The sequence below is a fragment of the Notolabrus celidotus genome, chromosome 18, assembly GCF_009762535.1.
Source record: "Notolabrus celidotus isolate fNotCel1 chromosome 18, fNotCel1.pri, whole genome shotgun sequence".
NCBI classification, from domain to species: Eukaryota; Metazoa; Chordata; class Actinopteri; order Labriformes; family Labridae; genus Notolabrus; species Notolabrus celidotus.
In genome coordinates, this window is record NC_048289.1 from 28,195,946 (window position 1) to 28,213,413 (window position 17,468).

Here is a 17,468-nt window from a genome sequence, read left to right on the forward strand (position 1 = left end):
TGAAATACATACCAGTATCTCTTTTGCAAAAAGATGTGCAAAAACAGCTTTTTCAAAACCAGAATTTTAAAAGATATTGATCGAATGATGAATATCCACTATCTAGTATTTGTGCACAGTGCAGTTATCATGTCATCTTATAGATGCACGGAAGAAAAACTGAACATACTTAATAAATGGGAGACTCAGAGCTAATCTCAATGTTGTGCAACTCAATTAAAACCACAGAGGAGGGATTTATTTGGATGTATAACATAACTGGATGCTAAATTATGACACAGAGTAACTAACTCTGACTTCTCTCTCTAAACCTGGAAAGTTGCATTTATTGTCTGGCTGCACTGCAGCTGTATCTGCATCTGCATCTGCATCTGTATCTGTATTTGTATCTGCATCTGCATCTGCATCTGCATCTGCATCTGTATCTGTATCTGTATTTGTATCTGTATCTGTATTTGTATCTGTATCTGTAGCTGTAGTTGAAGCTGTATCTGTATCTGTATCTGTATCTGTATCTGTAGCTGTAGCTGTATCTGTATCTGTATCTGTAGCTGTATTTGTATCTGCATCTGCATCTGCATCTGCATCTGTATCTGTATTTGTATCTGTATTTGTATCTGCATCTGTATGTATTAGTTCGTAGAGGAGTGAGACGACGATAACAAATGCTTACTCCTGTATATTATCAGACTTCCCAAAAACATATTTATTAGTAGGGTTGCAAAATTGCAGGAATTTTCAAAGTTGGAAACTTTCCATGGGGATTACCGTGAATTTACTAAATTTAAGGTTGGCTCTTAATACTGAACTTAAATAGAGTTGGGGAAAACATATCTTAGCATAATCCTGACTTAAACAACCAGATTTCATGCAAGAAGATGCTTTTTTATTTGCAGGTTGAATGGGACTTTGTTGGAGGGAGAGGGGCTCTTTTCATTTAACATTTTGAATGGGACTTTGTTGGGATTGCATTTTTGTTAATAATTATATACATTTGTTTTAATTGTATTATTTTGGATGGATGTCTGCATATAACCAAACAAATATTTAAGCTTGGATATAATACCTCACCATTAAATTACACTCAATTCCCATTAATTCCCATGGAAAGTTTCCAATTTGGAACATTTCCAAAATTCCCCAGCTTAACTTCACATGGAAATTTACCAGATATTTTCCTTCCATTTGCAACCCTGTTTATTAGCAATAAGTTGGAGCTAGCACTACATCAGACAGACAGACTTAAAAGGTACAGGATGTCTTAAACAGGGAAGATCTGCAAGCCTGCAAACAATCAACAGCATCATATCAGATCTGAGTAAATAAACAATCCTTCATTACAGGAGGGGTAACAACAAATAAAGCTACATAATGTTAAATATGTATCTATAATAAATCTTAAAATAAAAAATACATGGTAGAATGACTTTAAGACCACATCAAAAAAGAGGAACAGTGAAAAGATGACCAACAGGTATGAAACTTGTGTTGTGTTCAGACTTCCTGCACTGTAAATCTTCAAATGCATTCACACTGTCTGAAAAGCCCTCTGGAGCAGTGAGATTCCACGCTGATTAATAATAACTCTCTGGTTCTTTTCAGATGCTCTGTGACTGTACTTTCTTTCTCTGCCAAAGAAGCTTCCAGATAACAAGTGATGCATGTGCATACTCGGAAGAGAGTAAAAGGATATAAAATGAGAGGGTCAGAAGCCCAGTGTTAGGAGGAGAGGCGTCTTCCCGTCTGGTTTTAGTTAAGAAGACGTCTGATGCATAATCTTGACATTTACATACAACAGTTGGAGCCAGCTCTCCTCGGCCGTCCAGCAACAACACAACAGCGGCCCGACCTGCAGAGCGGCGCAATCAGAACGGTTTTTGAAAAGGTTGAAGGGATCTCAGGGAGTTTCTGACCCGAAGAGCTGCTATGAAGATATTTTACAAATGGGTCTCGTAATCAGGATGTGAACGTCACACAGCACATGTGAAAAGTTTCACGCCATTCCCCTGAGTGACAGCTGGATGAGCCAAGAAGTGAAGCAATGCATCAGCGGAGGGCCGTGAAAAAGAATACTACCAGCGAACCTCAATGTAAACAACACAGCGCTGAAATAATACAGAGCTGCTTTTGTAAATGTTTTCCAAAGAGGGAAATGCATCCAGAGTGTTTTTCAGTTCTCAAGGATACAAAACAAATCAACTCAGAATGTACACATGTTCTTTTCCTTATAGGAAAATTTTCTGGGCATTTTGAGGCTCTATAGCTCTTTCATCTTATACAACAACACATGGCTCAGGAAAATTCCAGACATATTAAGTGGATTCTTCCGCACCCACAGCACGGCTCTGTCTCCAACAGAACTTCAACTCTCCTGACTTTCAAACGCAGAGGAAAACAACTTCACTAAGTGATGACTTTAAACTATTTGAATATCAGAAATGTTCATAAAAGTCAGCTATGTAGCCTCAAAGTCTGGTAAAGAACAGGAAAGCCATAAAGCTGCGTTGCTTCTGGTGGCCTAGAGGTCTAAGCGCCCCAGATATGAGGTCACCGGTTCGACTCCAGGCCACGGCCACTTGCTGCATGTCTTCCCCCCACTCTCTGCTCCACACATTTCCTGTCCATCTTCAGCTGTCCTATCACATAAAATCAAAACAAAAAAATGAAATAAAAAAAGGTGCATTGCTTCTCCTGGCCAGCAGGGGGCGACTCCACCGGTTGTACAGAGGAGCACATTTCATAGACGTCTCAGGCTGAATAAAACTACTTTAAGCTTGATTTATTACCTGAGTAAACATTTTACTTTTGAACTTATGGTCTCAATGGCTACTCTCAAGACTTCCTTAAATCAGCACGATGTTTATTTTGGAAATTATAGTCCCATTTATGATTGAACGAATGAAAGGTAAGTGTTTGCTTCAGGGTTAGGCTGCCAAGACGTTGAAAAGTTGTGAAATAGAAAGGTTTGTGCAGTGTTGGAGAATCAGAGGTGATTGGAAGCAAAGTGAGTTTGGACAGAGTCAGTCATTGGTTTCTGTTGAGACCAGAGACTGTATAAATAATGGACGTAGTATCTGTGACGTCACCCATCTGTGCCTGAAGCGCTGTTTTGAAGCCAAATCGGCGGTGGCAGCCATATTGGAAATGCTGAACTCAACCAAACTTAGTGTGAGGTAAAGAGGCGGGCTTTGAGCCTCCTAGCCAACAGCTATGTGCTCCCACCTGTCAATCAAGTCAGTCATGTCCTTAAATGGGCAAAACTCCTAATCTTAATATCTTAATAACCCCCAGTACAGTGTGTGCTGATAGAGAGATGATTTACATAGACTGAAGCTGTTTTTGAACCAGGCTGTAAACATGTTTATTTCTGCTGTAAAGTTCACCTTTTTTGAATTGGTGTGTCTGTGATTTCTGCTGTCTGCTGGCATTATAATGCATAATATACTGTATTATAATTATCTTTGCCATATTATATTATGATATATTACATTATTATTGTAACTATAATTCATGGTCATATTACATACCCATATTTATTTTTATTTATTGCTTAATTTGTCATTACCAACCATAATCACACCATGTCAACCTGTCACTACTGAATCATTTTTAATACTGCCTGTAATTACTGCTATTTAATCTAAATTCCATTGTAACATTGTATATATCTAAATTGTATTCTAGCTTTATTTATCTATTTTTATTTTTACTTATTTTATTTTACTTATTGAAACTTCTTCTTGATTGTACGTATGTCTTCGTTGGTGTAACAACTGCATTTCCCCCCCGAGGGATCAATAAAGTAATATCTTATCTTATCTTGTTTCTGCAGCCAGCCTCTAGTGGACACTCAATGAACTGCAGTTTATAACACTTCCGCATGAGCTTCATCTTTGGGGACCGGAGGTTGCCGCTTGGTTGAGACATTCTGAGAACCCAACGATGAGCTGGCGCCATATTGGAAATGCTGACTCAACCAGACTTTTGATTATCCGATACTGAAGAGGTGGAGCTGGGGCAGGATCTTAATCAATGCAACTATCTGCCTGTCAACTCAGCGTGCATCTAATTGTGCACATTTATGTATAAGTCCTGCCTTTCTATTCTCTTAATGGATTAGTTATAAAAAACTTGCAAATGAGCAACTTACTGAAAACCAATTTTTTAAAACAGGCTTTAAACCAAGCGTGCCGGATACGGCCCTGGTGGTGAGGCTTTCAGGAGTGTGACTGCCCCCTGGTGGCTGGCTGCAGTATAGGTAAAAAAATCTGTCTCCCCCATTCATTTGAATGGGGGAACAGTCAAACTTTAAAAAATAAATACACGTGGTACGAATGTTTCTCACATCCGTATGCTGTGGAGATATGTAGTTAGTATTTGACTGTTTTGTGTCCAAGGCCTCTTTTTCCTGAAAAGTTTATTTTTCGTTAGTTATTAGAGTTTAAAAACAGGGTTTTACTTCCTGTTTCCTTTGATTCACAGCCGCCGTAGAACGAAACTTCAAAGGGCACACAGCGTCTTGTGACGTTACGCTGTAGGGCGGAGCTTATTACAGTGGCTTCACAGGCTCTGGCTGCACAATGGCTGCGCCCAGGAGCTGGATTTTTTGGCTTCAGAACTGTACAACGGGAAGAGGCGGAGCAACGCTGTCCATTTTTATTTACAGTCTATGCTTTAAACACGTTTAATTTTGCTGTAAAAACAAGTTTTGACTTTGCAGCCTGCCTCCAGTGGACACTCCAGGAACTGCAGTCTTCCTGCACTTCTGCAGTGGCTTCATTTTTCCACCCCAGAGGTTACAGCTTCATTAAAAACCTGTTCGAAAGCCAAGATCTGCATCAAACCTAGCCTCTCAGAGACTGTAGCATGAGTCAGGTCTTTTTTCTTTTTAAATGATGGCTGGTTAAGAAGCAGTTTTTTAAACTTAACTCAGTCACTTCACCACATGTAATTATAACAGGATGTTGAGCAAACAGAATAAGTTTTAATTATCATATATGGTATAGAGGTTACATAAACCTCCATAATCTACATTTTCCCTATTTGGACTGTTCCCTCTCTCTAATCTTCTTTCTCTGCCTGCAGCCTTTTTTCTGCTTTAAACACGAGGACAGAACAGTTTGTTCTTTTTCCATACTGCCTGCAAGACCGGCGAGGCTGAGGGGAGAGAGAGCAGAGACACAGGAAATAGCAGATTTCCAGCCATTTCATATGATCTATAGCTCGGTGAGAGAGGGAGGGGGAGGAGATGGTACACTGCAAGTCACAAATAAATTCACAAACGTGGGTGTTTAAGTCCCAACACACACACACACACACACACACACACACACACACACACACACACACACACACACACACACACACACACACACACACACACAGAGAGAGCCCCTGGCAGATCAGGGCACACACTGTACATACATGTGGGTGACGCTGGTGTGACATGTATGTTTCTGTGAGTGTGTGTGTGTACCAAGGCGGGGTGAGAGCTGTGACTGGCAGTGTCAGTTGGGCTCTGCCTTTTGGCTTTGTTACAGACTTTAGAGGAGGGGGGGGGGACGAAGGAGATGGTGGGAACGAGAGGAAAACAGAGGAAGCAAGACAGACGGGGGCACAAGTGCCAAAGAAGCATAAGTGACATTTCGACCGGATTGATTTTTCATATACTTTAGAGGAGCTCTTCAGTCTGTTTTTGTTGATGGGAGAAATCCATTTGGGATGGAAATGTGAATTTATATGGAGAGAGGAAAGCAACACATTCACAAATAAACTTGTGGGAAATCAGGAGGAGAAAGCTGGCATGTGCATTCACTAATCAAAGTCAGTGAAAAACAATGAAATGACTCCTTTAAAAGAGGGGAAAGAAAACCCAGAAGAAAACAAGGAAATAACAAATACAGAGGAGGAGAAGAGGAAGGGGCCAAAGGGAGCATAATGAGGACATGAGAGAACGTGCATATAGGACAAATGTCAGCTCCATGTGTTGGCAGTGTGAGCAGCAGCAGCCGGATCACTGAGCCAGTCTTCTGTCGCTGTGTTTGGAAGCTGAGCCCAAAATCAATACTGCAGCAGCTCTCTGGCTCGGACCGCCCGCCCGCCCGCCCGCCCCTCCCATGAAGGGCCCTGCAACCCTGCAATACTTCCACCAACAGAAACCCAGGAAAAGGGAAGGAGATTTTTCTAGTGCGGCTGGGGCAAGATAAATATTTTGTCTTCGCAGGTTTCCCGACATCTGCAGCGTGGTATAATCATAACGTGTGGACCGGGGCGATATGATTCAGGTCCCTGAAGGAGCATGAGGATTGTGTCTGAGGTCCTCACATGACAACAACACAGGGAGGTGACATTTGAGACTGCAAACACTGACAACATCAAGACACAAGAAACAGCACTCTGGTGATGGAAGTGAAACCACAGTTGTGCCCACTACTGCTGTGTTTACTGTCCATCTGATTGGACATCAAAATGAGAAAAAAGACCAAAGGGTTCAAATACTGTAAGAGGGATATGTCTGAAAGTGGACCAAAAGTGCAAGTTAGGACACTTGTTGTTATTTGAATGAGTGGAATTGTTTGAATTGATTCATTTGTAGTCCATAAATATGTATTTAATTGAGAAAGTCGAGAAATGTATGGAAAAATGAAACCAACTACTGCCTCTAGGTGGCAGCAGAACAGGTTAAAAAATTGAGCATTTGTATATAATGACTGGTATACTTGTTTTAATCTTAAGTGACAGCAAGCTCTCCAACACCCACATTCATTTAAAGCCACATTTCTGTCTCATACTCATTCTCTTTTTGCTATGTTTTTGGTCTCCTCCCCCAATTTAGGAGCTAATCTTGCCTATTAGCTGCCACATGCTCCCTTATATTAACGTGTTAGTTGTCTGTTAGCTGCTGCTGCAAAAGTAGCATAAAAGGAAGAGCTTTTGGGTAAAACCTGGGAACAAGTTTTTTGAGAAAAGAAAGATTGAAATAAAGCAATTAAAGAAGTGCGCATTTGAACCAAAACAATCTGCTAAAAGGTGCTAAAATGCTGACAGAACTGTGGTTTCGTAAGGTAACATTTTCTGTGGAGTTGTAGTTTCTGATTGGCTTTTTTTTTAATGACACTTTTAATTAATCTATTTTTGTTTTAAAAATATAGATTGGTACAGTTCTAACACGGTCTGTCCAGTAAACACTCCCCTTAAGTACCGTAAAGTTTGGTGTATAGGAAGCACTTTTTATATTTTTGGCGCTTTTGCCTATATTTGATAGGACAGCTGGAGAGAGACAGAAAATGTGGGGAGTAGAGAGCGGGGGAAGACATGCAGGAGATGGTCGACCGGCCGGGAATCGAGCCAGCGACCCCTGCAACGAGGACTGTGGCCTCTGTATGTGGGGCGCTTAGACCGCTAGGCCACCAGTGCCCCATAGGAAGCACTCTTAATGACCTTTTTTCATCTAAAAATTGAGCTGCATCCAATATACACCAATATATCAATATAAAACACAAAGAGCAATGTCATTTAGCTGCAGTATTGAACGTATGGCTCTTTAATCTAGCTAAAGCTTTGCATAGACTGGTGCCGTCATAATCGCCAGTGCAGCCGCCACGATCAACCACAGTCCACAGCCTTTCTAACTCCATCCATCCATCCATCCATTTTCTTCTGCTTATCCGGGGTCGGGTCGCGGGGGTAGCAGTCCAAGCAAATTGACCCAGACATCCCTCTCCCCGGCGACACTTTCCAGCTCCTCCTGGGGAATCCCGAGGAGTTCCCAGACCAGGCGGGAGATAAAATCCCTCCACCGCGTTCTGGGTCGACCCCGGGGCCTTCTCCCAGTTGGACGTGCCCGGAACACCTCTAAAGGGAGGCGTCCGGGAGGCATCCTTATCAGATGCCCGAACCACCTCAGCTGACTCCTTTCGACGCGGAGGAGCAGCGGCTCTACTCCGAGCTCCCTCCGGATGTCCGAGCTCCTGACCCTGTCTCTAAGGCCGAGCCCAGACACCCTTCACAGGAAACTCATTTCAGCCGCTTCTATCCGCGATCTTATCCTTTCGGTCATGACCCACAGCTCATGACCATAGGTGAGGGTTGGAACGTAGACCGACTGGTAAATCGATGGCTTTACCTTCCGGCTCAGCTCCCTCTTCACCACAACGTTCTGATACAACGTCCGCATCACTCCTGACGCCGCACCAATCCGCCTGTGGATCTCACGCTCCATTTTACCCCCACTCGCGAACAAGACCCCGAGATACTTAAACTCCCCCACTTGGAGCAAAGTCTCACTCCCCACCGAGAGAGAGCAATCCACCGTTTTCCGGCAGAGAACCATGGCCTTTCTAACTCATTAGATAATAATCATGCATTTAAAGAAAACCGTGGTGTACTATGAAGTAAATACACCTCTTGATTGAAAAGACTCCTCACTCCAAGACTACAAGTGACCATCAGAGGTGTGTAGTGCGACTCTAGGAGACTTGGTGCCAGGCAGGGAGTCCAAACCTCACAGCTATCAGTGTAAGCATAGTCTGAGTTCAACTAGTAAGACTGAAAACTGCACATGGCTTAAAGCGATGGAAATCAACACACAGGCAGTCAGTTTGAACTTTTCACCTCTGGGACGCACTGAATACAGAGTGTGTTTGATTTTACAGTGGGACCTATATTCCAGGTTTTACGGTAATTAAATGATCGCTCCTTCAGGGTTCCTTCCTCTCATAGTAGAATGGATTTTATACGTTGCATCTCTAACAGAATACATTCTACAGTCTGCCTCTCTCCTGGAATACATGCATGTGATATCAGAGTGCTACCTGTACTCTGTAATGGCTCCACGTCTGTCTGTGTGTGTGTTCTTCACACCGGGTTAAAACCCCTGCCCGGTATCAACGCACATGTAACACAAGCACTCTTTGGTGTCCTGACAGCCTGTTGAAGCATCCACAAGCCTTGTTAAGGGGTCCGCTCTCCCACAGGAAAAACCTCTGACATCATTAAAGAGTGTGTGATTCTCCCTCAGACAACCATGCCCTACAGGCAGACATATTGTCAGATTTTCCTGGTTCAAATGGACCGAGGCAGGTAAAATATGCTCCAAGCTTCCAGCAGGGATGCAGAGCGGCAGGCAACACGCCGGCTGGGAGGGAGAGCATGTGAGGAGGACTTGCCTTGAGAGGGATATTTTATAAATACCATGAAGCAGACTCCAGGTTCTCATGCTGTTGTTACTCCCACCCTATCTTTTTCAATATCTCTCCCTTCCTCTTCCTACAGCTCGGGGGATTTGGAGCTGTCACTCAGACAACGAGCTGCGTCCGACAAGAAAGCAGATGGTGCAGAAGGCTTTTGGTTTATTGATGACAGATGCCAAGATGTTTTATTTTTTCCTCTTCGGAGGTGACAAATAGAAAGAGCAATATACACAAGGCAGCGATGAATCATGGAGCACCAGCTTCTGTGCAGTCACTCAGCAAGCCTGTATTTCGCTGTGAAGTGACTGACAGCTACAATCTTCTTTTTCTTTAACCAATCCAGAAATGTATCAAACACAGCTGAGGCGAACGCTGGGGGAGCGATTTTCAAAAATGACTCGTTTGCTTGTGAAGAGACTTTCAAATTCAGAGTTCATTCACACTTCAGGGGTACTACTCACCAGTCATACTCTTCACCGAACATTGGCTGTTCTTTCTCTTCCTTTTCGGGCCATTGAGCCACCTGAGAGAGAACAGATGAGAGAAAAAGGGATTAGAATAAGTACAGGTAAACATTCTGTACATAAACAAGCACATATTTAAGTTAAACAAAACACACTGCAGTCAGAAACTGGATCAGCCGCTTCACATCTGGAGTTTTGGCTGGCGGTGTGATCAGACCTCAGCCAGGTGGTGAAGACAAAGAAAAGAATTTGCTCAGCGAGCTGGAAGGTATAATTCCAGTAAAGCTTCCCTTGGAGGACACACGCCATGTTTGCTGACAAGACCGTGAGCTCCAGAATCGAGCGGAGGTCAATAATAACCCCAAAACATCTGTAAATACAGAGACCCAGATTAGAGGCTACAAATTAAAAATGAACGCCCGGTGTGAACGGGGTCTGCGCTGGAGTGAGGTCATTCTACAACAAACAGGGAGGGGAAAATGTGAAGCATCTGTACAACAGCATGGTAACTTAAAAAGACACTTCCTGTATAGGAATAGAGTTTCCTTCAGGGTGAACTAAACCCTCCAGTTCATGCCGGGGTCTTCTCTCACCCTGTTGGGATTCTATTTGGCATGACCAAAACCTGGTACAATGAACTGTCTTTGTCTCTTCTACTCATTTTTTCTTTCTCTATGACAACTGTATGAAAGTTAATTTTATTTAACTCATCTGCTTGATGATATTAACCCTCAAAGACCAAGACAGCCAGCAGTAGCTACTTGTTCTTAAATGTTTAGAAAGAAAAGAAAGGTACTTTATTAATCCCCAAGGGGGAAATTCAATTTTTTCACTCGTGCTATTTTGGACATGCTACACATACAGTTTTTTTTGGTATACACATACAATCATGCACACACATGCAGTGAACATGCTTAGGAAGAAATGTCAGAGTGAGGATGCTGCCGTCAACCAGCGCACCCAGAGCAGTTGGGGGTTCGGTGCCTTGCTCAAGTGCACCTCGGCAGAGCCCAGGCAAGTGAACCAGCACCTCTCCAGCCACCAGTCCACTTGCCAAACTTCGTCCATGCTGGGACTCGAACCGGCGACCCTTCGGTTCCCAAGCCAAGTCCCTGAGCTACTGCCGCCCCCAAACTTTCTGCCCTACTGCCGCCCCCAAACGTTTGATAACTTTTGAACCGCTGATCCTATCAACAAACTTTAAAACCTCAGTTGCAGGGGACATTCTCAGCTTTCCATAGATACCACATTTGTCTCATTCAGCATATTCAAAATAAATTCAGGAGAGTCTGGCGCCCCCAAAGATGGTCTAGGTCTTTAAGGGTTAAAGCAAAGAACTATGCACAATTAGGCATGAATGGGGACATGGCCTGATTTGGTTGACAGGTGGCTGAGTTGTTAACCACTTAAAATATGGTGACCGCCATTTTTGGGCTTCATATCGCCTCTTCAGAAACAAAAGGGTGACATCACTGAGAGTTTGCTATACCGGGGGTACCCAAAATGTGGGTCGGGACCCCCTGTGGGGTCGCATGACACAAACTGGGGGTCCTGAGATATCTTCCAGAATGTCTTTATTTTTTAAGTTATCTAAAAATAGTACATTTAACTATTATTACTATATACTATAACTATTAAAGTACAAAATATCAACCGAAATAGAAGCTAAACTTGAAATAAACTCTTGAACATTGAAAGTGTAATGAGTTTTCTGCCTTTCTTTTTGCCAGATGTCTCCTAAGTTTAGTGTTAGTGAACAGTTAATTATCAAAAGCATCAGTAGCAGTAGGTTAATTCATAAAGGCACAGGAAACACAAACACATGCTCATATAGGTAGACTGATTTTCTCCAGACCAGCTAAATGAAGCCACATTAAATCACTTTGAGGGACAGTGGGGGTCCAGAGTCTTTGCCATCTATATTTTGGGGGTCCCTGTCTGAAAAGTTTGGGAACCCCTGTGCTATACAGTGAATAATGCACCCAGTTGCCTCATTCACATCCAACAATAAATATTAGCCCTCAGTTTGAATTAAGTTCCTCAGCATGTGATGAATGTAGGTCCAACATTCACTCCACTGATATCTCTGTTTTTGGTCTCCACCAGCTCTTCAGTACAATATCTGGCTCTGAAGCCTGCTCTATACGTCTGTTCCAAATGTATGTCAAAGCATAAAGTATGTATTCTCATAGCCACGTAACAATGTAGGAGCCCACGCACTTAGCCTGATGTGCACCTCCTCAAGAACTCAACTACCTGCAAAACAATGCAGACCGCAAGCCCTGTGATTGGTCCGCTGGGGAGCATAGACTACATTTCTGGTATTATCGCCTACACTGTTTCAGCAGCCGTACATTCCATCTCCTCTGATGTCTCCTGTCTTTTCTTCTTTGCAATAACTGCAGTATGATCAGCTGCTGCTCAACATTTAGAAGCTCCAGCTCTGACATGATACGCTTGGATTCAGTGTCCTTGGTTTCCTGTGCGGAACAGGCAGAGAATGAAGCAGAACCAAGAACTGGGGATATTAAGAAATGAAAATCAATCTAGCTTTAGCTTGAAGTTAAATGCTCATTAGTTGTTTACTTGCTGCTCAGTGTGTCATCCTGCTGTCTGAAGCTGGGCAGGTGGACCACAGGTGGTTCATCAGATCCTTTTTAGCTTAAGGCAGGATTGATGACAGCTGTGAGATTTAACCAGAGCAGCAAAGTTGCAGGCTTTGCAACCAAATCAAAGAGGGAGCATTTGTGGGAACAAATGGCTGTATTTGGCAGACCAAAGTCTCTTCCTGTGTCTGCTGCCAAACTGAGTCCAAGCAGCAGGAAAGTAATTGATGGGTAGTACAATTAATCCTCCATAACAACCCTAATTATCTTGGCATACATTGGAAAGGCAAACAGACAAAAAACGTAAACGCAGCAACACCAATATTAACAAGCTAGCGCGAAGAAACACACCTGCAGCCGCGCTGACACATGGGAAAGGCACGCACAGTTCAGACGCACACTGGCTGCTCAGACGGGGAGCATGAGAGCACAGATGGAGGAAGGAGAGAGAGTTAAGTAGAGGGAGTAAAGCAAAAAAAAAAAAACAATATTTCTGAAAGGAGAGTAGAAGAGAGTGGGAAAGTGCTCCTTCTCAGAGCTGGATGTGTTATGAATCCCCCGAGTCCAGCTCTCTGCTCTCAGAAGCCTCCTGATAGCCTCCAGCCCTCCTCCCACACCAGGAACCTTTGGTACCCGCTCCAGGAGGGAGGGCAGGACTCCATTAGCAGCATGAATAAAAACCAGGTCCCACTCTGTTATGATGTAGCACACAGGCCTATAGGTCACATTAACTCTGTGTAATGTATAATGTGGTCTCTCCTCTGGTCTTCTTTACGAAGCTTTATCTTTCCTCTGAGTGATGTGTTTCTTTTTTAAGCATCTCAATCAAGAATGAGAAGGACTGACAGTATTTTGTTTTATCTGTTGTGTATCTAAATTCTCATTCTACACTTTATCTGCCTTTTCCTTTTTTTTTTTAAGGTATCATCTTTTGGCCATCTTTGTCTAGGAGAGCTGGGACAATGTGCAGCAAAGAGTGGGAGTTGAATCAGTGACCATTCCAACCAGGACTGTAGTCTCAGGATGCAGCTGCACGCCTTAGAAGTAGGCTAACGGGTCCCATAGATCAGGGGTTCCCAAACTTTTTAGCTCGGACCCCCAAAATATAGATGCCAAAGACTTGCGACCCCCACTGTCCCTCAAAGTGATTTAATGTGGCTTCATTTAGCTGGTCTGCAGAAAATGACCCTACCTATATGAGCATGTGTCTGTGTTTCCTGTGCCTTTATGAATTAACCTACTGCTACTGATGCTTTTGATAATTCACTGTTCACTAACACTAAACTTAGGAGTTTTCTGGCAACAAAGAAAGGCAGAAAACTCATTACATTTTCTATTTTCAAGAGTTTATTTCAAGTTTAGCTGCTATTTTTGAAGATATTTTTTACTATGATAGGTAAAATTTACTAATTTATAAAAAAAAACCTTCTGGAAGACATCTTGTGCCGCCCCCCCACCCCTGCTGTCGAAGGCTGTGTTTGCAAGAATAAAGTTAATCTGCACACAAAAGAACATTCTGTATGATTTAATAAACCTATAAGTTGGTGGTCTGCTGTCAAACTGGGAGTATATAAGTAATCTATTTCAGAACGTATCCTCTGTATTGCTAATCTTATTATTATTTATTATATAATTGCTATTAACTTTTTAATAATTGATATTTTATAGGTTCTAGTTTTCTTTATACTCTTTTGCACTGTCTACTTTGCTGCTGTGACACTTAAATTTCCCTGTTGTGTTTCCTGTGCCCTTATGAAAACTAACTAACCCTAATCTTAGGAGTCATCTGGCAAAAAGAAAGGCAGAAAACTTGTTACATTTCCTATTTTCAAGGTTTTATTTCAAGTTTAGCTTCTCTTTTTTTGTCCATATCTTTTTACTATAATAGATACATTTTACTAATTTTAGATGACTTAAAGCTGGGGTTGGTAATCAGATTTAGATACACTTTTTGTTATACTGGTTAAAATGATCTTTATGTCCTGATGGTAATCAATACATAATGTGTTCTTAAAAAAGAGCGAAGAAAAGCTGCTATCTACAGCCGGAGTAAACCTGGGAAAACACCAACCAATCAGCCTTTTTTGGGTCCCAAAATTTTAAACCAATCAAATCCCGTCCTGCCGTTCTGCCCGCCTCCTGCGCGTACATTTCCCCGGCGTTCACTCTGAGTCCCCGTCTCCTGCCTCTGCTTCCCCTGACTCTACTGACTGCCCCTCTCGCTCGACCTCAGGCCTGTCCCCTCTGACCCGATGAGGTGCTTTGCTCAGGACTGTAGTCCGGATCAGAGTCTAAAAAGCTCTCACCACGGGGGCTCTGACAAGCAGAAGAATGAATGACATTTACTAAGTCCTACAGAAATGTATATGTATGGTATCGTCTGTCTGGACGCTGTAGGGATGACGAGCCAATTTGTGAACACGTTGAGTTTTAATAACCGGTCACTGTCGGCCGTGATCACGACAACCAACAAAACAACAATCAATGTTTGAATGAATGAAGAACTTCTCCTCTTGTCTCTCCTCTCTACACACTCTACACCTCTCCTGATGCCTTCACTGACTGTCAACACTGTAGGAATTAAGAGCATCTACACTGAACACGTTTAACAAACAGTAGAGCTGTTACAGTGTTATATATGTGTTATAACTTTTCTCCTGATATCGTGTCACCAGTACAACTGGATAATGCTAGCATGATAGTTGTGAGTGCTAACAGCAGCCATGTTTGTTTGTGTTTTTAACTTTCACTATGATAATGTTTTGGTGAGGACCGGTTTTGAATCAGTCACCATCATATGGTCGCAAGTCAGCGGCGCTCGTGCATGTGAGCGGGGGGGCGTCGTTTTGGAGGAGCTCCGAGGGAGGAGGGGAGGGGTTAGACGGAGTCATGAGGAAATGCTACATTCAAATTCATGCTAGTTTTCCGAGACTGCCAACCCCAGCTTTAAAAAGGCATCTTGCAACCCCCCCCCACCCCTGCTGTAGAAGGCTGTGTTTGCAGGAATAAAGTTAATCTGAACACAAAAGAACATTCTGTATGATTTAATAAACCCATTAGTTGGTGGTCTGCTGTCAAACTGGGAGTATATAAGTAATCTTGATTTATTTTTCAGAACATTTCCTCTGTATTGCTAATATTATTGTTATTATTTACTATATTATTGCTAATAACTTTTTAATAATTGATACTTTATCGGCTCTTGTTTACTTTATATACATTTTTTTTGCAATGTCTACTTTGCTGCTGTGACACTTGAATGTCCCCGTTGTGTGACGAGTAAAGGACCATCTTATCTTATCTTATCTTATATTCTGTACATTGTCTGTTCTTGTGAAGCACCTTGTTGCAGAACTTGTTTTGCTTTGAAGGCGCTTTAGAAATGAGATAAACTTGAAACTAGTGAGCTGCTTTTGTATGAGGAAGTAAATACACAAAGTGCACGTTGCTGTAAAACCAAAGTCACATTTTCTTAAGTTGAGGAAAGTTTTAGATCTTCCTGAAGCTTTTTCAACACAGTACCAAGTTTATGTTCTTGACTTAAAGAGAGAGAGAGAGAGAGAGAGAGAGAGAGAGAGAGAGAGAGAGAGAGAGAGAGAGAGAGAGAGAGAGAGAGAGAGAGAGAGAGAGAGAGAGAGAGAGAGAGAGAGAGATCAAAACAAGACAGATCTGGTTAGCTTCATACAAACTGCACAGGTGTCGAGTAAAGAAACCATTAAGAGCTTTAAAAAGAATCCATGTAACATTGAAACTTGAAACTTAAGCATCTGCAAAATCCTGTCACAACTTGAGATAAACACAATGTACTTGTGCTCAAAGGAAGATTGAGCGATCAGTGAAGGAGCCCTACCCAGTACCCACTACGCCCTTTACTGATAAGTGTAGTACCCTACCCCACAGCTCCTGATGTCCCCCAAAGCCTGAGATAGAGAGGACAGATGGGGAGCGAGAGCCAGCACATCAGAGGGGTTATCAAGTGGGCTCCTCCCTTCACTGATGTCTCCTTTAGTTAAGGCTTAAAAGTTAATATTGGCATCGCAGAGCAACCCCCCTCCATGCAAGCTCCCTCTGTCCATCATATCCATTTGCAGAACACCCCAATTTAATAACCCAACACATACAGTACCACCATGTTCAACCCTGTACAAGCAAGCTTCAGGTAGAGTGCACCAATACTGTACAAAATAAAGGTAGATCTATGTGTTCTAAGAAACGTCTCCTCTCTGAGTCCACTCTTAAATGTTGTTATTCTGATTTCTGTGTCACACTTTGCTCTCTCTGTCCTTATGTCACTTTACAATACACGGTGTGAAACTTGGATGCACTGACTCCTGAAACTCAAAGTACAAACCGTCACCTGGAAACGCCCCCCTCTGCTTCGCTTATCATTTCCTTGACACCCCTCAGTCTGCCTCACATGTGCAGACCCGTCACGACGAAGACCTCTCCCCAAACGGTTCGATGAGGACATGAAATTTGAATTCTTTGAATCTTAAGTGATTCTTCACTTCCTGCTCTGACGTTCTCGTCACAGACAACGCTTCTCATTTCGTGTCTCTGCTCCAAAACGACCGGGACATTCCTCTCGTCTCTGCAGCAAACAATGTTTGCCCTTTAGACATAACAATATAATTGCCTGTTAAGTAAGTTCAGAGTTACTGTAATTGAGCCTAAATGGCAACTAAAAACTGACCTTCAGGATTTACCTCAGCGCCAATTACAGCGCTGTCCTGTTCTCAGTGATGGTTTGGCCTTTTCAGAATACATCACATGACCTCACAGGGCAGTAAATACAGCGCTTAAATAACTTACTGAGTTAGACTTCGATTTATAATAATTGTCCCCGCAGCATCTAATTGGAAAACTCATTTGCTGCACAGCAACAGGACATAATGTTCCTGTCATGAGGGAGGAGGAGTAAGGAAGCAGGAAGAGTCAGGAGGCTCACCTGTGAGGACGCAGCACCTCCTCTACATACATACCATGACAGAGGTTATACGGTTCTTATTGCACAATGTGACACAGGGAGAGTCTTTTGAACGAGGCCGATGTGTTCAAACACTCAGCAGAGAAAAACACTTAAAGCAGTGACAGCAGCAGAAACACAAGGTGGGGGTTCTCTCTCTTAAAGGTAAGTTTCTCTCTCTTTCTGAGAGTTGGTTGGCCTCCACATCAATCCATACAGCTGCTGCAGGCAACAACCATCA

General features: G+C 42.7%; 1 protein-coding gene across 2 annotated transcripts in view; it reads right to left on the bottom strand.

Moving 5' to 3' along the window:
• thrab (thyroid hormone receptor alpha b) overlaps nt 1–17,468 on the bottom strand; it is a 482,714-nt gene that overhangs the window by 40,070 nt on the left and 425,176 nt on the right. For both annotated transcript variants that reach the window (XM_034707682.1, XM_034707683.1), the window contains one exon: nt 9,653–9,714. In XM_034707682.1, coding sequence (XP_034563573.1) covers nt 9,653–9,714 — 62 coding nt within the window. The remainder of the gene's footprint in view (nt 1–9,652; nt 9,715–17,468) is intronic.